The 22,788-nt window shown below is 42.7% G+C and overlaps 1 protein-coding gene across 7 annotated transcripts in view; it reads right to left on the bottom strand.

Moving 5' to 3' along the window:
• Nucleotides 1–7,580: 7,580 nt before the first annotated feature.
• Nucleotides 7,581–22,788, bottom strand: part of Oamb (Octopamine receptor in mushroom bodies) — a 52,006-nt gene continuing 36,798 nt past the window's right edge. For 4 of the 7 annotated variants that reach the window (XM_086839415.1, XM_086839413.1, XM_020943825.2 and 1 more), the window contains 4 exons: nucleotides 19,953–20,244; nucleotides 19,646–19,882; nucleotides 17,900–18,428; nucleotides 11,089–12,575 (listed from right to left, as the gene is read on the bottom strand). In XM_086839415.1, the coding sequence (XP_086695541.1) occupies nucleotides 11,680–12,575; nucleotides 17,900–18,428; nucleotides 19,646–19,882; nucleotides 19,953–20,204 (1,914 nt within the window). In that variant the 5' untranslated portion in view covers nucleotides 20,205–20,244 and the 3' untranslated portion in view covers nucleotides 11,089–11,679. Of the gene's footprint in view, nucleotides 9,677–11,088; nucleotides 12,576–17,899; nucleotides 18,429–19,645; nucleotides 19,883–19,952; nucleotides 20,245–22,788 lie in introns of those variants that run through there. The other 3 variants (XM_086839411.1, XM_020943824.2, XM_086839412.1) reach the window with 1 other exon arrangement.

The raw sequence follows: 22,788 nt of genomic DNA, 5'->3' as shown, positions 1-22,788 counted from the left end.
ATTTATAGGGTCGGAAATGATTCCTTCATTGTGTTTTAAGCTTCTGATTAATACTAAGACCCAGCAAAAAGGTATAAAAGCCGGCAATTTTTGTAAAAATTCTGTGTTTTGCAAACATCATAATTATGCCAATAATGCGTTAAATTCAATTCGGAAAGCTGTTCTGTGCTAATTTTTATAGCGCTTACAAATCTGCATACTGCGTTTGTTGATGCTGTTAAAAGCTTCGGACTAAAATTATAATAACCAGAAAAAAGGTATAAAAACAGGCAATTTTTGTAAAAATTTAGTGTTTTGCAAACAGCTTAACTAAGCCAAAAATGCGTTAATTTCAATTCGGAAAGCTGTTCTGTGCTAATTTTTAAAGCGCTAACAAATCTGCATACTGTGTTTTGAAATTTAAAAAATTCAATTTTTGGTCGAATTTAGCAAATTTTAATGATGTAACCCCTTATGTTTTTTTCAAATTTCGGAAAAAAATGCAAACATTTATTTTGCCACTAGACATGGCTGAATCGATTCAGCTGTTCATTCTGAACAATAATATATATGATTTATAGGGTCGGAAATGATTCCTTCATTGTGTTTTAAGCTTCTGATTAATACTAAGACCCAGCAAAAAGGTATAAAAGCCGTCAATTTTTGTAAAAATGCAGTCTTTTGCAAACATCATAATTATGCCAATAATGCGTTAAATTCAATTCGGAAAGCTGTTCTGTGCTAATTTTTATAGCGCTTACAAATCTGCATACTGCGTTTGTTGATGCTGTTAAAAGCTTCGGACTAAAATTATAATAACCAGAAAAAAGGTATAAAAACAGGCAATTTTTGTAAAAATTTAGTGTTTTGCAAACAGCATAACTAAGCCAATAAAGCGTTAATTTTAATTCGGGAAGCTGTTCTGTGCTAATTTTTAAAGCGCTAACAAATCTGCATACTGCGATTTGGACTGAAATTATAATAACCAGAATCAAGGTATAAAAACAGGCAATTTTTGTAAAAATTCTGTGTTTTGCAAACATCATAATTATGCCAATAATGCGTTAAATTCAATTCGGAAAGCTGTTCTGTGCTAATTTTTATAGCGCTTACAAATCTGCATACTGCGTTTGTTGATGCTGTTAAAAGCTTCGGACTAAAATTATAATAACCAGAAAAAAGGTATAAAAACAGGCAATTTTTGTAAAAATGTAGTGTTTTGCAAACAGCATAACTAAGCCAATAAAGCGTTAATTTTAATTCGGGAAGCTGTTCTGTGCTAATTTTTAAAGCGCTAACAAATCTGCATACTGCGTTTTGAAATTTAAAAAATTCAATTTTTGGTCGAATTTAGAAAATTTTAATGATGTAACCCCTTATGTTTTTTTCAAATTTCGGAAAAAAATGCAAACATTTATTTTGCCACTAGACATGGCTAGCTCGATTCAGCTGTTCATTCTGAACAATAATATATATGATTTATAGGGTCGGAAATGATTCCTTCATTGTGTTTTAAGCTTCTGATTAATACTAAGACCCAGCAAAAAGGTATAAAAGCCGGCAATTTTTGTACAAATTCTGTGTTTTGTAAACATCATAATTATGCCAAAATAGCATTAATTTTGATTCGGAAAGCTTTTCTGTGCAAGTTTTTAAAGTACTAAAAAATCTGCATACTGCGTTTGTTGATGCTGTTTTAAGTTTCTGACTAAAATTATAATAACCTGCAAAAAGGTATAAAAACAGGCAAATTTTCCCAAAAATCATAGATAAAAAAAAAACGCACAACTAAGCCAATAAATCATTAATTTTAATTCGGAAAGCTGTTCTATGCTAGTTTTTAGTAGATTAACAATGCTGCATACTCAGTTTTCAAATTTAAAAAATTCAATTTGTTGTCAAATTTTGGCAATTTTAATGATGTAACCCCTTATAAAATTTTCAATTTTCGGAAAAATGTCGAAAATTTATTTTCTGACCAGACATGGCTAGAACGACTGGGCTGTTGATGCTGATCAAGTATATATATGGTTAATAGGCCCGGAAATGATTGCTTCACTGCGTTTTAATCTTCTGATTGAAGCTATACTCATCAAAAAGGTATAAAAACAGACAATTTTCTTAAATAATCGGAGTTTTCCGAACATCATATTTATGCCAAAATAGCATTAATTTCAATTCGGAAAGCTGTTCTGTGCTAATTTTTAAAGCGCTAACAAATCTGCATACTGCGTTTTGAAATTTAAAAAATTCAATTTTTGGTCGAATTTAGCAAATTTTAATGATGTAACCCCTTTTGTTTTTTTCAAATATCGGGAAAAAAAATGCAAACATTTATTTTGCCACTAGACATGGCTAGATCGATTCAGCTGTTCATTTTGAACAATAATATATATGATTTATAGGGTCGGAAATGATTCCTTCATTGTGTTATAAGTTTCTGAGTAATACTAATAACCAGAAAAAAGGTATAACAACAGGCAATTTTTACTAAAATTCAAAGTTTTTCAAACATCATAATTAATCCAAAAATGCATTAATTTCAAATCGAAAAGCTGTTCTGTGTTAGTTTTAAAAGTACTAACAAATCTGCATACTGCGTTTGTTGATCCTGTTGAAAGATTCTGACTGAAATTATAATAACCGGAAAAAAGGTATAAAAGCCGGCAATTTTTGTAAAAATTCAGTGTTTTGCAAACATCATAATTATGCCAATAATGCGTTAATTTCAATTCGGAAAGCTGTTCTGTGCTAATTTTTAAAGCGCTAACAAATCTGCATACTGCGTTTTGAAATTTAAAACATTCAATTTTTGGTCGAATTTAGCAAATTTTAATGATGTGTAACCTCTTATGTTTTTTTCAAATTTCGGAAAAAATTGCAAACATTTATTTTGCCACTAGACATGGCTAGATCGATTGAGCTTTTCATTCTGATCTAGAATATATATGTTATAGGGTCGGAAATGATTCCTTCATTGTGTTATAAGCTTCTTTTTAAGATATCTGACTGTCGAACAGAGAATCCTTCCTTTATTCAGATTTGGCATTTAGCTATAAAACTAATTTAAATAACTTAAAGTGTCTAAAAAATTGAAGAAAAAATTAAAGCCTGTTTTGACTAGCTTACTTTCTTGCTATATGTTATACTAGTAATATGAAGTCAAAACACAAACAATTTTAAACATTAAGTAAATGTAAGTGTGGATGTGCCTTACCTTTTAAAATAATTATTTTTTTCTTACAGCTCAAATTAAATGTCTTGGATAAGCTTATCCTGACCTTTGCTTTAAGTTAGAGCTTATATAAACAAAATGCTCGGGGTCACAGGGCTAATTGGATGAGAGAAACTTTTTGTATTCTTTCCCTGGTAATTCGACTGTCCCAAGTTGAATTTTCCTACACAGAGAAATGACCGCAGGCATCACTTAACTTTTATATACATAATCCGAATTAGTGGGCAGTTTCCTTTGCTCATGCCAAATCAATGATCCAATATGAGAAATAAAATTACGGCTGTGTGAAATCCAGTGCCCAGTCAGCGATTAGTTTGGCCGACCTCTGACGGATCATAATTGAATCGAGCGAAATAAGTTATTGAATTGGGCCGAACGTCTGCTTCCGTCAACAAATTATCAGCAACAATAACTAAACAACTTATCAAGTGACACAAATCCGAAGCGAAAAAGGGAATAAGCAGGGCAAAAAGCCAACGAAAAAAACTCCTGGCGGAAATCGACTGCGAGTCCTCTTAGGGGCTGGGTAGGAGCACTCGAAAAATGTCCTGGCTCAAGGATATCCTCGCAATGTTTTCTGTTTTTTTGTGTTTTTTGTTTTGCTATAAAAGCAAATTGTTTGCCATTTTTGTGGATTGGCTGCTTCAACGCAAACTCCAACTTCAAATTCCCGGCGTCTTTTTTGTCGCTTGTGTTCTTTGGTGCCGAGTCGGAAAGGAAATGGGTTATTGAACTGCAAAATGGCCGGCCAGGTGGCACCTGGCAGCTGGCATGTGGCAGGTGGCACTTGGCTGACAGCGGGGAGACCGCACGAGAGTCCTGCAAATGGCAGGACTTGCTGGCTGGTACGTTAAACGCGTCACCGACGGACTTTTCCCCCCAAGGGGCTGACTCCAGCTTTTGTATATGTGTGTGGGGGAGGCTTGCGAAAATTGTTTTCGACTCGATGTTTTTCCTTGACGACGCCTGTGTGCGTGCCGGGTATTATTTTGCTTCTTTTTTTATTTATTTTAACAAAACAGTCGCCCGGCGGGTCTGCCCGTTGATTGCACTTCAGGCGGCCATAACAATTAGGCGTAAATTAATGGAATTAACGCGTTGCGCAAATTGTCATCACTCGGCTTGGGGCCGGCTGCGGTTGGGGCACCAATAGCCTCAACAACCGACCCTCAATTAAGTACGTGTGCGGGGAACTGAGAACACTCGTATTTGCCAAAAAGAAAGCCAACCGCTTGACAACGGTTCGGTCCGATTAGAAAGAGTTTCAGTGTCCTTTCAAAGAAAATGGGAATTACAATGACATCTGTGAACAGATCTCGGAAACTTCGTTACTCAGACATTGTATGTATGTAAAAGTAAGCAATTGAGACCGAAGGTTTAGTTTGTATTGCGTTCCCTTTTTTGTCCTAGAATACGTCAGATAATTTCCATTATAACTACTCTTTATTGTACTTTTATTTCAAGTATTTATAGCTAAGTCCCAAAAAATTACGTATACGCACTGGTGTAATTATATTCTTGCCGGGAGAAGGAGTCATTTCCGACCCCATAAAGTATATATATTCTTGATCAGAATCAATAGCCGAATCGATCTAGCCATAAATTTTTAAAAATTTTTCGAAATTTCAAAATTTTATAAGGGGTTACATCATTTAAATTGTCAAAAATTCGCAAAAAATTAAATTTCTTAAATTTTAAATCTTGGTATGCAGATTTATTAAGCTAATTATAACAAGCATTGGAAAGCTTTCCAAATTAAAGTTAATGTATTTTTAGCTTACTTATGCGTTTTTTAAACTTTGATTTGACGAAAAACTCGTCATATAAAAATCTCGATAAATGTGACTCAAAGAATGCGAATATTTTAAATTTACTTATGCTCGATTTCCTATTCGATACTACAATTCAATTGAAAACTATCTTTATCCTTAGTGATTGTATTAAAATTTAAGAAAAAAAGACAACAAATATAAGGAGCTATATCCATGTGCCAATATCTACAACAATATTTATTGTCATCCCAATTTATATATACTCTTTGTTATAGCTTCCTTTATAGCTACGGTATAAACAGTAACCCTATTCCCATCTCTTAACATTTGCATATGCATTAATTATGAGGAAATTTAAAAGGTCCTTACTATCAAGTAATTCGATTCCCTTTTCGCTGTCATTTCGGAGTGTTGAAACTTTTTCGAATTATCGTAAAACGTTAACTAACAACTGGCCAAACTTTTACACTTAACAAGGCCAACACAGCAGCTCTGAGCCCTGAACTGAACCGTGCGCTCAGATAACAATTCGATACATTTCCCGACCATTCGCCCATTCGAATGCGAAAGTTTTCCCCCGTAAGAGTGTGTAAACAGTTCGCTGAGTTTGCAGCCCACAAAGCTGTCTTCACTTTTTCGATTTCGGCTCTCTTGCTGGCTGGAAATGTCTTTGTGGCATTCTGTTGCCCCGATCCAAGAAGCTCTCGTACTTATATTTTTATTTCCGCTCCATTTGTCAATCCGCTTTATAGTTTTGCAAGCTGACTTCTTTGTTTATGCCTCCCGGGCTGTTGTTGTTTCCCTCAGTGGTTGATGCAAAAATTAAAGTTACCCAAAGGAGCTAAGTAAGCACAAAGAATAACAAAACAGATATAATGTTCACACATCCTTAACGTTTTGTTGTTATTCAAGAAACTATTGTTGGTTCAGCTTTTCATGCAAAATTTTTAGTTACTTCTTGGAACTTATTACAAAGTATGTAAGTAAGTTTTCACGAAAATGGAGTACGACTTAAAACGACTTTAATGTTTTTTCCGTCATTATTTTAAAGTTTAAAAGTACTTTACGGCTTTGTTGCATTGAGGTAGCAAATATTATTATTTTATACCTCTTTCTGACTTGCAGAGGGTTGGAGCTCAAGCTCAAAAATATAGACAAGTTTGACTGGCATTTTAAAAATCGGGTAACGCAAAAATCAAATCGATTAAATACCGAATCCACTTGACTCCCACTCGCTTAAAGAGCCTTCCCACAGTTTCTCCTAGAATTTGTTGTTTTGGTAAGGGATTGTAGGGATGTTTGCTCAATCGATTGTTGTTTCGAGGGGGAAAATAGGTAAAACCATTCCGCCTCTAGCATCGATGGCTTCTGTGTCTGTGTCTGCTGGCGCGTCCATCTATCCTGCACCTTGAAGTGCAAACATGGATGCGAAGCCGAAAGCACTCAGACAGCTGGACAGCCGGTCAGCCAACCATTTGGCGTACGCTTCACTGCCACCAGACCAGCTCTGGGCCTCCTAAATGGTTCTAACCAAGGCTGAGAGACCCAGCAGAGCACCCAACGTGCGCAGTCCTTAAAGGGGTCTCAACTGGTTGTTTTGTGCTCTGCTTATGTATGGCGGGCATAATGAAATCAGAAAGTTTTGTAATTTATGCCGTCTACCCCTCGGTTTGTTTCTCCCACTTGCTGGCCCAATTATCAACTACCTGCCTCCGGGCCGCAAACTTTTTGCCACATTTATGCAAATTTGCCATGTATACATGGCTATTTCATGGCAAACTTTGGCAAATCGCCTGAATTCCAAGGTGCATGCTCAAATTGTTTTCCCTAGGAGGAACTCTTGAAAAAGGGGAACGCTGTCGAAAATTAAATTCAATTTGATTAATTAAGCCTGCCGAATGAATCTTACCAACCGAGCCAAGCGCTGTTAAGGAACTCGGAATATCTTGTTAAGGTTAATAGCCAAATTTTGGGTGTTCGCCGCGCTATCTGGCCGTGACGGTTCCTCCCAGCTGCCAATTTTATGGGGATGGTGCCCCGAAACTTTAGCTCCAAGTTAATGCGTTTTATCAATTGATTTCCATCAAATAAAACACTTTCTTGTTGCGGAAAGCGAGGCAAATAAATTGGATTTCTCGGGGAGTGGCGGCAACGTTGCCTAGTTAGGCGGAATCTCCATTCGGGGCATAAATTAGTTGCCCCACTCATTTTCTGTTGTCTATTTTATGTGGCCGCGCGAGGGAGCAATCAAAGGGAATGTGTTTTCGGTATACACACACTTGGACTCGCTGCCATCCAGTTATGTTCCGTACTGTACCCACTTCAGCCTTTAATTCAGTTGGCGGAAGTGCCGCGGGCATTCCAGCTTTTAATTTGGCCTTCTCAGCTCGCAGCTCGCAGCTCGCAGCTCAGCACTTTCGTTATGCTGCAACTCTTTTATCGCACTCACCTTGTGACTTTGTAGCGCCGCCCTCCGAGTACTTCCGCTTAATTAAAAGCCCCGTTGTCCGCTTAGCCGGATGTCGGGGAGAGTGCTAGAAAGCTCAAAGGAAACCCACTTGCTTGCCTGGCAGAAACAGAGAAACAGTCGCTCCTTAAGTTTGCCGAATAAACGAAACTTCCTTTATTTGTAGCACACAAAACGTTTAACTCGAGGATCGTATATTTGTATGTATATAGTATTTGCGGATGCCCTTGGGCGTACACTATGGGGTAGGCCGGGGGTTCGTTTATTGCATTTAATATGTATGACACAGATATTTCTCAGGATAATCTCTTCGAGCTGAGAGTACAACATTAACACTTTGTTATTTTCGAATTTGCCTATGCTACTCTTTAGCACTGGGTAAGTTTTATTTGCAATTAGCAACGATTTGGTTTCTGCTTAGTCGTAACAACCAGATATTAATATTCATGCGGAAGTTAAAGGTACAACTCTCAAATGCCAGCGATATCCTAGCTAGACTCCTATGTAAATATGTACACTCTCTGCTCGCCACTCTGGCAATCTTAGGCTACGTCTATGTACAATGTTTGGTATACCACCTCCTGTCTCCTTTCGAGTCAAAGGATTGTTTCAGTTAACAGTGGAAAGTTCACAGCAACTGGATAGAGGTAAACACTGAGGAAAAAATCACATTAAGTTTTTGGAAAAACATTTAGAACCTTTTGAAATTATTTAAATGAACTACTATTGTATACATTTGCATTAGCAACTATTAGAGATCTGATGTTAATATGCTTTGTTTGAATTTATAAATGTTACTTTGGGTTTAATTTTAAATGGTAACGAAGACCAAAAACCACAAGACCTTTGAAAGTGAATTTCTTATTAGAAATCCATTAGCAAGGCTTTATGTTAAGAAGTGTAAATACATCAATTAGTTTTTATATTTTCTCATTTCATTATTTAACTTTTTCTCAGTGCTCCCACCTCTCCGCCTATCTTGCTCTTTGAAATCCTAGACCCTGGCATCGCTGTATTCGATGCGAACCATGCGCCTTGGCCGCTGCCCCGGCAATGGGACCGCCCCGGATCCCAGGCCACGCAGCGCCAATAGCTCCCGCGGCTACAATTGCGTCCGTTTGGCCACTCCGCCGGCGCCGGCCGTTCCTCCGGAGGTGGAAGCGTCGTTGGAAGTCTCCACGTATGAGTAACAGGCCGTTTCCATGACCAACGGGTGACAAATCTCGTAGACGGGCACCTTGAGGCTCGTCTTCCGCAACCCGCCCAAGCTGCTCTGCGAGCTCGAGCTGGGCCCAAACGATCGTCACCTGGGGTCGTTGCTCATCTCGGAGTGGTGCAGCTCACTCTCGTCCCCAAAGCTGTGGGCCGCTGCGCTGGGCGTGATGCTGGGTGTGCGGGCTCGAATCCGGATGGCGGACATGTCTGACCCGCGACGGGAACTCTTCAGCGAGACGGACTGGCGGGAGCAGAAGCAGCGGCAGATGATACGCTTGAAGGCGAACCGAAAGTCCTTGGAGAAAAGGGCGTAGATCATCGGATTGACCGCCGAGTTGCAGTAGCCCAGCCAGAAGAGCACCGAGAAGAGCAACGGGTCGATGCAGTCCTGGCAAAACGGCCGGATGATGTACATGGTGAAGAAGGGGCACCAGCAGAAGATGAACATGCCCACGATGATGGCCAGCGTCTTGGCCGCCTTCGTCTCCATGCGGAAGCGCTTCACCTGCGCCTTGATATTGCGTCGACCCATCTTTTTGTTGGCGGGTCGAGAGTGCCCGCCCTCGCTGGTGTTGCTCTGCCTCCTGGCCAGCTCCGGCAGGGCCTTGCCAACCTGCAGGTAGCAGGAGCTGGAGCCGCCATGCTGCTGCTGCTGGCGATACAGCTGTGACTCAGTGGCCTCCCGTCCATTGGCGCTGTTGTAGTGCACGGCGAAGAGCGCGTTGCCCGAGGGCCGTCGCTCGTGACCCCCGCCGTCTCCGTGGCCGGCCAGCTCACTGATGTTCTCGCTGGACGGATAGGACACGGAGATCTTGATCTTGTCGTGGTGGTGCATCCGCCGGGTGGCATACTTGGAGAGCCGCTCCGGCGAGGGTGTGCCCAGCGTGGTGGTGGTGCTCTGGGTGCTGCCGTTGCTGTGCATGGAGTCCTGCTGGTTCGATCCCCTGCCCCGGTGGATGCGTAGCGTCAGGCGCTGCTCCTCGAAGCGTGAACCGATGCCCTTGGAACCTGTTTGGGGGGAGGCAAGGTGAGAAGTAACATCAGTATACAAGGTATTACATGGTGGCGGTGCTGTTCGGGTATATTGCTTGTTTCCCTGTCGTCTTCCCTCACTCTTCTATCGAACATCGCTTATACGCCCCGTTGCACGCAGCGCACGCACTCGGAATTCGTTGCCTACTTCACGGCTTTCGGGCCTTTGGCCTACTGGCACAGAGCCAGACTGCTTTGCCAGCTTACCAGGCCACCAGCCTGCGCCTGCACTTTAGCAAATTAAACGCGTAATTATGCAAATGTTCAGCCATAAACGCGACAAGCACTCGACGTTGTCGTAGTCCTCGTTTTGGTGTTTTCCCGCCCTTCCGCGAAGCGTAGCCGCCTTTAAGCTGCCTTCAAAGCGAACTTTATTTCATTAACACATACATTTGCATAATCCTTGTTTTCTCGTCTCAGTCTTAGTACCTCGTCCTGCGCATATGTTGGCTGCCTTCGCCAGCCTTACATTTATTACTCATACGCACGTTTAACTGCTGAATACATTTTCATTACTCGACCCGCGACGAGTAATGAATAATCGGCACAATAATGCAGTATTTTACGCCCACCATTGGCACTGGCACTGTTGCTTCGGCTCTGGCCGTATTACAACCTGGCTTTGGCTTATTGTCAAAGGCATGCTCGAGGGCTTTAAGTCACAGTCAAGAAGTTGTGCATTTAAGTCTTCCTCGAGCCTTTTAATATCCTTTTGGACACTCTGATGAGCAGCAGACCGTAAAGCTTGAAGGCAGCCAACTTAGAGGAGAGTGACCCATAAAGTCCTATCAAAGATGATTGCTGTTTGTCTGAGAGATCCTAAGACCAAGTAATGAAGTAGCCAGTCAACAGCTTGAGGTATCTAAACGGATTTTACTTTTTCTTACCGCCTAAAAATAGAAAATGTGTATTTTTTAAAGAATAAATATGAATAATTTCATAAAAAAGATTTAATTTGAATTTTAAATGATAAGGAATTCAACATAATAAATGTTTATAAATAATAAAATGATATTCATTTACCATAAGGTCCAAAAATTAAGAAATAATTAGATAATAATTAGAAAAATTTTAAATAAGATATACAGAATGAAGGCCGACTTATAATACATTTTTCCTAAGAGAGAAACCCAGTGAAGAATCCCTTATGTGATAGTAATTCCAAGTTTCTTTGCTTTTAAGTGTAAAAAATAGTCGGTTGAGTATTACCTACTACCGATTTGATGTTCGGAATGTTTACCAGCTGCCAATACCTGTTTGACCAGCTGTCAATGCCTGTGAACTGTGACCTGTGACCTGTAACCTGTGAGCTCCCTGGTATTTGCCAATTTATTTTCTGGTGGTCGGCACTTGTTTTTGGCTTTCTTGAGCTTACATTCGATTGTCTGTTTGGTTTTTAACTTTTATTGAAAATGCGGCCGACTTACACAGCTGCTATACACACATATCATACATATACATTCATTAATATATATAATACATATACCTGGGGATTAACAACTAACAACGCGTGTGACTTTGCCCCAGCGCCTAACACACATTTACACAACGGAACTGAAAACAACGGGCTGCTTATGTCTAACAGGCGTATCTCATGGTGGCGTATCTGTATCTCATGGGTTAAGTATAGGTGTAGTTTAAGTATAAGTTAAGTTTTACATGGCCTTAGCGCTAAGGTAAATACATGAAAATTATTGCCATACAGTTACACGTCGTTCAATGCGAATACTGACAGTTTTTGAAAAGTGCGATGCGGGTGCGCCTGCGCGGGCGCCTGCTTCTGGCGGTGATTACAAAAGTATCAAAAGAGAGAAATGCATCTTCACCGCCCCCTAGAGAACGCGTCCCTTGCAGAAGCCGCCGCGACGGATCCGGCGCCCCGATCCGGAAACGGACACCGACACGGAACCGGATCCTGTGCCCTCCTGGGGCAGCGAGGCTGTCCGCTGCAAGGGACTCGGTTCGTAGCTTCCGATTAGTCAGCTAAAGTCGACACCATCACCGTCGTCCGAACAGCCGGAGATCGTCTTGTGGAACGTGGCCGGCGCCATCAGGGCCCGCGCTGCAATCATCTGGAAGTTCTCCGAGGCGCGGAAGCCACTCCTGGTGCACACGCACCGGCACACGATCCGCTTGAAGGCGATGCGGAACTCGTGCGAGAAGAGTGCGTAGATCACCGGATTGATGGCCGAGTTGCAGTAGCCCAGCCAGAACAGCACCGAGAACACCGTCGGCTGGATGCAGTTCTCGCAGAAGGCCCGGATCAGATACATCGTGAAGAAGGGCAACCAGCACACGATAAAACCGCCAACGATGATGGCCAGCGTCTTGGCCGCCTTTGTCTCCATCCGGAAGCGCTTCACCTGGATCTTGGCACTGCGCTTCCCGGCCCGCTTCTTGGCCGCCAACGAGCTGCTGGAGTGACCGCTCTCCAGGTCACCGGCGGGAGCCGAGTCCAGGTTGAAGGTGGTCTCACCAATGTCGAAGAGGCTCGTCTTGAAGGAGGCCCGCCTTCCGTTGGCACTGCTGATGACTGCGTAATGGGGCGAGGGTGGTGGCTGCTGCTGGGCCGCGTCTAGGACGTTTTCGGAGGAGGGGAAGGACACCTTAATGGCCACCTTTTCGTGTCGCTGGCGGCAAACCCGCATCGAAGTGGCACGCTTTGGAGTGCCGCCCTGGAGGTGATCCTCGGCTGAACCACCTCCTGCTCCACCGCCGCCGCCGCCGCCCCCGTTGCTATTCACGCTGAGGGTCGAGGACATGGAGTGCACGGAGAGGGGAGTGCGCTGGGGCGTGGAGCAGGGTCGTCCTCGATGGATGCGCAGGATGAGCTGGGATTCGTCCACCCGGTTGTTGCCCGACTCGCGGGGGCTGCCTGTAATTAGTGAGTGGAGCGATTGGGCGGAGATTCTTCGCGAGCACCTCTCTGGATGAGATTCGGAGGACAGTGTGGTCTTGGGGTGTGTGGAACATGGATGTAAGACATTCAGCTTGTATAGTACATGGACATGTGGTTAGATGGACGATCGGTGGCTGCTGGTTGCTGTTGTTTGTGGTGATCGGTTAGATACATTCGCAAGAGCAGATGCAGAAGAGCAGCTCCCCCGAGTTGGGTCAAGATATTGGTTGGCTGACACTTCACACAGAGCGTTGACTAACTACGAACTGTTACATTGAGATAGATATAATGTGGAATAAACTTACGAGTAATTGAGTATAATAAAATGTTGCTCTACATTGCAATTACAAATTTATTATTTATAGAGAGAGAAAAGGGCTCATTCCAGTAAAAAAATCTAGTACAAGAAAAAACGTACAAATATTGGAATTTATCAAATGTTCATTGTTATTGTTTTGTTTTGTATCTTTTTTTCGGTTGACTATAACTAGGACCAGGCATGGTTAGAACAGGGGAATGTTGGGTATTATAGATATTAATCACATAATTTATAAATGCAAAATATGTTTGATTAATAATTGCTATAAACAACTTTGTTAATTTATATGGGCTTATTGGTTGTTTGCTTTTGTTTATTTTATTGCGGTTTTCACCCTCTGGGCTAATGCTATTCATTATCCAATGTGGGATAGGTCAAGTGGGAGGGAATGGACATGAAATTGAAATGCTAAATGTACTCCATGGAGCATTATGGGCAGACGTAAATGAATTGTCCCAATCGATTTCAGGTATATTTTTCCCGAATTGGCCTAAGTAATTACCCCGAAAGAATAAAAATAGACGATGCCATTATTTATTCGTTATTCGTTATTCCCTGGCCCGTCAGACGGCCATCATTTCGGAGGTCTGAGCTGAATAAATATTGGCGATGACACCGATATGTATCTATATTCAGTCAGCGCCGTATCTTCCCGGGCTATCTTAATTTAAAGCGAAAGAGGCGGCACTTTCATTTGCATAAACCATATTAAACCTATTGAGAACAAATATTGTTCGCCCACGGAAAAGCGAGAGTGAGTGAAAGGAAAAGGCAAACAGGGAACCCGGCATATGTGTAAATAAAAAAGGGATCCACTATTGATTTTTTCCCCACATATGTATATACATATGTGCCCCCAAAAAAATGAAAGTTAAACAAACAATTTGTATACAAACATATAAACGAAAATATCCTAATGTATGTAAATATGCCTAGATATGAAGACGCAATCCCAGCGTCCACTGCCTGGCGGCTGTTTCGCCTCCTGCGGCGTTGTTGATTTAAATAAATGTATAACTTTTCTCTACCAGTAAGGACAATCCCCACTCACATTAAAATGCTACTGGCATTTTACATTTTCCACTCCATTGCAAAGCATTTTCCGCCATTTTCGTCCATTAATTTGTCATTTACAATGCACGATTCACTCGCCACACCTTTGCGGTGGCCCCTGATTGCATGGCATTTAATAATAATTAAATAGTTCCGCATTCGGCGGTGTAATTAGCCAGAATTGATTTGTCCTTTTTTTTCCCGTAAAACATGCATTATGGCTGCTGCTGACCTTTGAACGATGGCCTGGCCGGGACAGGAGACAAGTGGCTGTGGCTGCGAGTCAAGGCCCAGGACTCAAGACTCGAGCACCAAGACTGACTGCCACAGGCAGCTCGGTGCCGTTGTGCTACGTTACGTTACGTTCCGTTCCGTTCCGTTCAGCTCTGCTCTTGACACAGGGCCAGGGTCACACTTTTGAAATTTCTAAAGCCCAACAATAACAGACCGCCTCCGTCGTCCCTTCACTGCCCTTCTGGCGTAGGTCGACGCCATGAACCTCGGCAAGTTTTGAACTTGAAACTTGATTACCTCCAAAAAGCCACTGAAAAGGCGCGTGGGATGGTTGGTAGACTACCTCAAAAAAAGCAACAAAATTTGAGAAAAACTAAGCCAAAAGCATCAGAACCGCCCGCATTGTGTCACGAAGCGTTTTCATACTTTTTGCACGCACATGGCAAGTGGCCCATGTATTTGGGCTGTGTTCAAATTAACGACCGAGGGCACTCTACGAGTATCGTATCAGAAATTAATTATGCCATTAAATATTCTTTGTATATAATAATAAGGTTTTTTGTTAGTAAAAATATTGCAATATTCTTTTGCATTATTTTATTTATAAGTACAACACTTGGGAAGGCCCAAGTTGATATACCCTTGCAATTTGCTAATCATTTTTAGGATAGAATTGGAAATCAATCAAATCTAAACTTATAATTGTCGCATTCTTTAAATCACTATTTTATTGTATTATATTTTCATATGAAAATTTTTTCGCCAAATCCAAGTTTAAAAATCTCATAACTCAGCTAAAAATATATGCAAAATTAATTTGGAAAGCTGTCTTATGCTAGTTTTTACTAGGTTAATAAATCTGCATACTAAGATTTTAAATTTAAAAAATTCAATATTTTGCCAATTTTTGACATTTTTAATGATGTAACCCCGTATAAAATTTTCAAATTTGGAAAAAATTACAAAAATTTTTTTTTCAACCGGATATGGCTAGATTGATTCAGTTTTTGATGCTGATCAAGAATATATATACTTTATGGGGTCGGAAATGATTTCTTCACTGCGTTTTAAGCTTCTGACTATGATGATAATACCTTAAAACACACTATATAAAAATCAACATATTTTATAAGGCCCACCTAAATAACTCAATTAAAATCAATTTATTAGTATGCATTATGCCTTGTCAATTAAAATGTTAGTAGTTAGAAATGAAATAATGCGACTTTTAAGCTTTTGAGCCCAATTACAACGTTTTTAAGTTAAACTGGGACTTCTTAGCTCTATAGAATTAATATTCTTTAGAAAGGAGTCTATTATTCTGAACACGCCTGTTTACAGGGAAAACTATAACGAGCCGTCCATTGTGTGTGTGTTTGGCTGTGTTGGTAAACAGCTCTCTTCAGCTGTCTTACCTCCTCTCGGTATGGGTGTGGGTGTGATTGTGTGGAGACAAAGCATATTTCAAGGCTGCCACACGCTGTTTTTCGCCAGTTTTCTGCGTTTGTGTGTGTGTGCTGCTGGCAAATCTGAGCTTTGTGCTCAAAATGGCGCCAACTAACGACACGACAGTGGCAACACGAAAACGAAAACAATAACAATAACAGGGCATTGAGGAAGGAACAAGGCAAGCAGCTGGGCCGAAATGCATTTCGTCCTGGGAGCTTTGAAATCGACTTAGCCTTCAATATTGCGGCACTCACTGCCCCAAAGTATGCAATCACTTTTAAAATGCAATTTTCACAGCTTACTTCTCGACTGGGGACCAATCTATTAGCTGGAACATTGACTGACTCCCTGCTGGCTATTGATTTTCCCGACCGACAAGCCAGAAAGTCAGGCGGTCAGCCGTCAGCCGGTCGGTGGGTTCTGGGACTGCGATTGGGATTAGGTTAGTTACTGCAGATTATCATCTCATGCGTGCACTTTGCTTGTTATCATGCGGTGGCTCCAAGGATAAACGCTATGGAGCAGAGGCCAATGCCCAATGAGCTGATCACGCGGAAGAAAGTGCGCTGTGTGCAAGAAATCTGGCCCATATTAAAATAAACACTCAATGCCAGCTCAATGTGTGCCCGCCACGAACTTCAAACGGAATTTGTTCCCGGGTATTATCGCCACCGCAGAGACCAGGACAAGGACGTGGGACACCCAAGCTAGGCTAGAGCACGAGCCAGGTTAAATGAGAAAACCCCAGAAAGTGGAAAATCCCAAAGACAACGAGCTCTACACACGACAACGATGAAGCCATATTCACATTTTTGTCTTTGTCGGTGGGGTCGCTTTCATGTCCTGGCCGCCTCTAATGGCTAAATCTCTCTCGTTCTCATTTAATCCCGAGCGCCTTTTTATCTAAGCCGATTCGTTTGATGTGCTGCCTCAGCACTCGGCTGATGCTCATCGATTTTTGTTTTTGCCCATCACGGAAAATAATGCTAATTATGATGCGTGACTCCTCGTTTGCTTTGAGCATGTGATTGCTATAATGCTGTGATAATTTAAAATGAGCAAAGTCACATGGGTTGGGATGCGAACATGGGAAATGAACTTGATTCCGGATAAAACACTTTAAGTGAAGGAGAGGGTTGGCGCTTTGGGATTATTCACAATATTATGTTGTTGGGGAGTTTCGTTAATCACTGTATATATGTTCACTTAGATGGGTACACACTAGGCTAGTTAATATTCATAAGTTGGGGCTTTCTGATGCTAATTTATGGTGACATTCGCTTGAATAATGTTAAGGGGTTTTAAATTACAGGGAATTAAGATTCGTCGTTCGTCTTGTACAGGATTTATATATATTTTTTCGTTAGGGGAACTTTATTCACTTGCCCAAGATCATGGCTCTATTGGCAATCGGCTGTAAGGGGTTAACTCTGTAATGCCTGGGCTTTCACTATGTGTATATGCATACATACATTTGTATATTTATATATATTTATCCATTTGAATGTTATTTATCATGTTTATTTATGTGCAAAACACAAAAACAAAATGCCGACAATAAGTGTTTGTGTATGTGTGTGTGTATAGGGCTATGTCTGTGTGTGGGTGTTGCCATATGAGTAGTTATTTATGAATGTAAATTTAGTTGTCTATTTTTTTGCTCTCGTCGATTTATACAGTTCCTCATGTTTGCTGAGCCCCGCCGAGGGACACACACGTACACGGAGTGAATTGTTATTTACTCCTCCGACAATTTATGTTTTTCAGGCCACGAGGACAAAGATGAGGACTAGGACGAGGACGAAGGCGATGGCGAGGACTGGGACGAGGACGAGGACGTGGATGAGGATGAGGACTGGAACGGGAACTGGGGTGATTGCTGGGTGTCGTGAGGGTGTCTGGCATGAATTCTCAGTGTGGATCTGTACACTTTGGAGGGTAACCAAAATAAAATGGGACGTCACACTATTGACTACACGTCGAGAGAGTTGAAACTGTTTAGCAATCGATATTAAAGCTGAATAAAATGAACTAGCTACGTGATTACGTAATACGTACGTTACTTATTGGTAGGTAGTAAGTCGAACAAATATAAGAGAGAGATGAGAATCAAAAACCAAACTGTTAGCTACGCACAAGTTAGGACAAAACCGTGACAAGGACAAGGTGACAAGGATCAAACAATTGTGTCCAAATGATCTGGAGGTGGTGGATTCAATTCGGTTCTGCTACGTAGCACACTTACCCTTGGTGGTCTTGAAGCCCTGGTTGATGGCACGCGTGGTGCGGACAGCGGCCCGGTAGATGCGCCAGTAGAAGAAGAGCATCACGAACATTGGTATGTAGAAGGATCCCAGGGCAGAGTACAGCACGTAGCCCCGGTCGTTGGTTAGCTCGCACTTCCACGGACAGCTGCCGGACACTGTCTGGAGCCTGTTCTGCGGCGGTGAGCTGAGCAGATCGTAGTCCATCTCCGTGGACGTTGTCGTTTCCGTGCTGCTTGAACCTCCCGCCGGGGTTGTGCTCGTGGAGCCCATGGCCGCGATGCGAATCTCCGCAGATCCATCGATGGGGGCGAAATCGGGATCATACGGATTGTAGGCGTGGCCGCTGCCCAAATGCGGAGGCGGCGGCGACGACGACGATGATGACGCAGGTGACGGATGCGTTTCCTTAATGCTATCTAACCCTATTTGGCCATCCTCCGAGCTTGACATCGTGGTGGCGTAGAAAAGCGTAGAGTTTCCCCTCGAATAGGTCGGCTGAATGACGGCCTGGAACGGAATAGAGAGAGAGAGCACGTTGAGGATTGGGATCATCATCAGATGACACTTGATATTCGGAGGACCCCCATTAAAATTCCGGCCGCGTCCTGTTCACCCTGTTCACCGGGCTAAGAAGCCAATAAAAATGCAACTTAAAGCGGGTTATATTGCCAGAGATATTCGCCGACGTGTTGCGCATAAATATGGCCAAAAAGGTGGCGGTAACAAAAAGAGCCAACAGCCGGGGGAAAAATGAATGCCGCGAGCTGTATGTGAGAGCATGTTGGCTGGGCTGGCCCATCCTTTCCATGCCTCCGCCCTGCCCCTCTGTATCGGAATTGAATCCGTCGGGATGGGACGTCGCAATAATAATCGATGGCAACAGCCTCGACTTGCTAACCGAGTTTCAATATGGCAGCCGGCTGGCTGAATGCCATCCATTCAACGCAGCCCATTCAGCTGCACTCAGTCGCTGCAGTTGCACGCTGAATGGAATGGAATTGAATCGAATCCCATCGAATCGAATTGAATCGAGTCCTCGAGGAGATACTTTTCGGTGTTCATCGGCAGCTTAAGGCCGTGTCTGGGGAGCTGGTACGAGCATTCGGGTAAGCAGAGGCCATATGGCCTACGGGCTGCCAAAAGACAAGGCCATAAACCGGGTCCTGCCATGAATTCCGGCTCTGATCTGATTACCCACTGACTGGGTGCTCATAAATTCCCCCCAGCATGTTGGCGGCATGTATAACACATCATTATCAGTGCCATTGCGTAAGGAGAAGAATGTCCTGCAGAGATGGGAGATGGCAGGGAGTCGGGCGAAACGGGAGCGGAAGGAGAAATTAGAAATGGTCCCACAAAAGGACGAAGCTCGTGTCTTGTTTTACGGTAATTTTGGCACAAATGAGCCGGATTGCAGTCTTTGGCACGAGCCATTGTCGTCGTCGTCATCGTCGTCGGCATTGTCGTTGCGGTTGGGCAACCACTTTCAGCCCCAAAAATGGTGTCAATGACAGAATGGCCCCCCAGTTTGGGCCCGACTTTTGGCAACTTTCGGCCCACCCGGTTTCTTTACGAGACTCGAGCGTGCTAAAAACAGTTTACGGACTTTCAATTTCGACGGCCCCTTGTCCTTAGACTTGGCAGAGACAAACCGCGCTCGGCTCGTTAATTTATCGCACCGGGTCGCTTGTGGGTCAGTTGTGGGACTGGCGGGTCGGACTCACCTTTTGATCCTTCCAGCCGACTAGCGGCGGAAAGCAAATAACAAATGAGAGCACCCAAATGCCAGCGATTAAGGACTTGGCCTTCTTCGTGGACATGATGCTTGGGTAGGTAACGGGTCGTGTGACCGCCACATAGCGATCCAGGGATATGGCACACAGATTCAGGATCGATGCCGTGCACATCCAGACGTCGACGGCCAGCCAGATGCGACACCAGACATCGCCGAATATCCACACCTTTAATGAGATAACAATATCGGTGATTAACACCAACTTATTAAGGCTTTAAAGTTTGTAGTAAGCTCACCTTAAAGACCTCCCAGGTGGCCGAGAAGGGTAGCACCGCCAGACCCACCAGCAGGTCTGCCACGGCCAGGTTGACGATGAAGAAGTTCGTCACACTACGCAGCTTGTTGGAACAGAAGACGGCGGCAATCACGAGGCAATTGCCGCCAATGACCAGAACGTTGATAAACTCGAGTATGGCCAGGGAGATCAGATTGGCTGGTTCCGTCCATTTCACAGATTTGATGAGATCCTCGCACTCTGTCTCATTCATGGCGGTACTTTTGAGATGGGTGTGTATCCGTGTTCACCGCCTGCAATTATATTTCCGAAGGAAGGAGAGTTAGCGAGGTCAAAGCCAGCTGACTGTGTTCCTAATTGCCGCCACATCCTGTTGGCCCTCGCGTGCCTAATTAATTTATAAAAAGGAGGTCTATAAATAGCCCCAAAGTGAATAAAGTGGTTTGCAAATCGAGGCATGCCGCAAAAGAAATACAAATGTTGGGAGGTTCGTTGTAAATCTATTTCAGGAACAATGGGAGAAAGGGGAGAGCACTTGACCAATAATAATTGGAAACTCAAAACCGAATGCTTGTGCAAAATAATTCGATGTAAAAATGAATGTGAAGTGAATGTATGAATATAATTTTAATGGAATATTGCCAGCAGAATTTTCTGCAAAATTAAAAACCTGCATATAAGTTGTTATCGAGAAACAATGAGGCTTTAACTTACAAATTTAAATGGACTGTAATTAGTTCCTGGTATTGGGAAAGACAAATTTCCTGCAATGAATAATTTAATGCACGCGCAACAACCTGGAGCCTTAAAATAGAATAGTAAACTTAATGCGGGCTCATTAGACATAAATATTTCAGCTTAATTGCAGGTTAAACTAAGTGGAAAACACTGAAGCAAAGCGATTATTCCCGTATCCGTTTGCCTGATAGTTAAAGCTTTAATGAAGGCCAGAAGTCGAGTAAAGGGAATGGTGATTCGCCCTCAGCAATGAAAACAAAAAATAGGGTAATTAAAGGCAGCCGGGAACAAAAAGCGAGGAAAAAAGCACAGGATAAGGGAGTATTATATACAATAACGCCGCTGGCATATTTGCTTAATTGTTTTGTAAGACAAAATAAGCCACCTTTAAGCATAAACCGCGGCTGACCTGGCCACATGATGGAAAATTAAATGCTTGCGGAAGCGTAATGCCAACGGGATGAAGCCTCTGAATGGGGAATACATATCTCTCCCACTTGGCATTCAGCTGCAGTTGCACATTGCAATTTAATTGCCGTAATTAAATGCGGTCGTTTATAATTTCAGAGTGAGTGTGTGTGTTTGTGGAGGGTGAATCTATGAATGAATTGGCATGCGAATCGATTGCCGAGCGATCCATTGAGGAGAGCTCATATCGAGCCGATAAACTACAAATTTAGCTAAACAAGCAATCAACTGCCATAAAGTGGCCTCAATGTTAGCGCACAATTCGGTTAACTAATCAATATTTGAAATTATTTTTGACTTTAATGGCTGGCCCGACTGGGCCAGGCACGAAGCCGAAAATAGCGGAAGGAGCCACCACCGACGACGCATCCCCTGGGTCGATTTCTGTGGGGTAATTGCTGGGCATGAAATATTCACAGCACGCAACAAATCGATTAAAATATACATTAGCTTAAAGACCTCAGCCGCCTCACCGGGAGCGACGCACTTTGCTGCCGATTGTGTGAACTTTTGGCAACTTCTTCTGGTTTTGCCACTCGGCGGAGCACCTGTTCCGCTCCGTCGGGCACTGTTAATAATGCAGTACGTGTAGCGATGTGTCCACAACAGAAGCCAACAGTTGTGGTGGAACCTGTTCGACCACAGGAGGCAATCAAACAAACCAAATCAAAGCTACATATGTGTGTATGCAATTGCATCGATTGCAGGTAACTATTGATTACACGGGTTAAGTTCAAGGCTGTGCAACACCTCCGAGCGAAGGTTAATCAAAATACTTGCTGGCTTTCGGTAGTACACAGCTGGTAATTGGCAGCTATGGGCTACTCGCTGTATGCCACAATAGGGCCAATCGGGGGCAAGAAGTGCGTGTACGAGGCCCGCATAAATTGCCCACATGACAAACAGAATGCAAAGGCCAAAGAGGAGCTGCTGCTGGGCCTTTGCTTTTGTTGCCAGTTGTAAAGTTTAAAAGCATTTGCTCCCGGGGCCGTGGCAGAAAGCCTTACTCAAAGTCGGAGCAGAGCCAAGGCGCTGCCTGATGGCATTTTGCTTGGCGCACAAAATTTGCATGCCAAAATTTGCTTTGTGGCAGCTAATAATGAGAAATGCCCAAATTGAGTTGCACGCTGAAATTCGCCGACATTAAATTGCCGAGTGTAATAAATAATTGGCATTTAAACCGAGTTGTGAAAGCTTTTTCGCCCACGACCCACGCGGCGTATACGCGTTGCTGCACACTTAATACCCTTGTTGAGGGAATTACGGTCATAAGAGAACGAACATTCAAGCTTAGATTTTGGCAAACTTTTGTTTCTTTTTTTTTCAAAATAATACACAAGAACACATAACAGAATGTTAAACAAATAATTATAATCCTTATACTCTGTTTTTTCGGGAAGAGCATCACCAGCCAGTGCTGTGCTCTTTATTCCATTACGCATACGCCTAGTTGACGATGACATTAAAAGCAAAGCACGAAGTGTGTGGCAACGCAGGGGTGGCGCTTTGAAGCAAATTAAATTTAATTACTGCAGCATTAAAAAGTTAACGGAGTCCTTTAGGCGAAATTAAATTGTCAAAAGGCGTAAAAAAGTTGAATAACATTCGCCGTTAATCATACATATTTATGG

The sequence above is a fragment of the Drosophila serrata genome, unplaced genomic scaffold (genome assembly GCF_035046125.1).
Source record: "Drosophila serrata isolate PLE 108 unplaced genomic scaffold, ASM3504612v1 contig_364, whole genome shotgun sequence".
NCBI lineage: Eukaryota > Metazoa > Arthropoda > Insecta > Diptera > Drosophilidae > Drosophila > Drosophila serrata.
The sequence above is the reverse complement of the archived record's forward strand: the minus strand, read 5'-3'. Positions and strand labels throughout refer to the sequence as shown.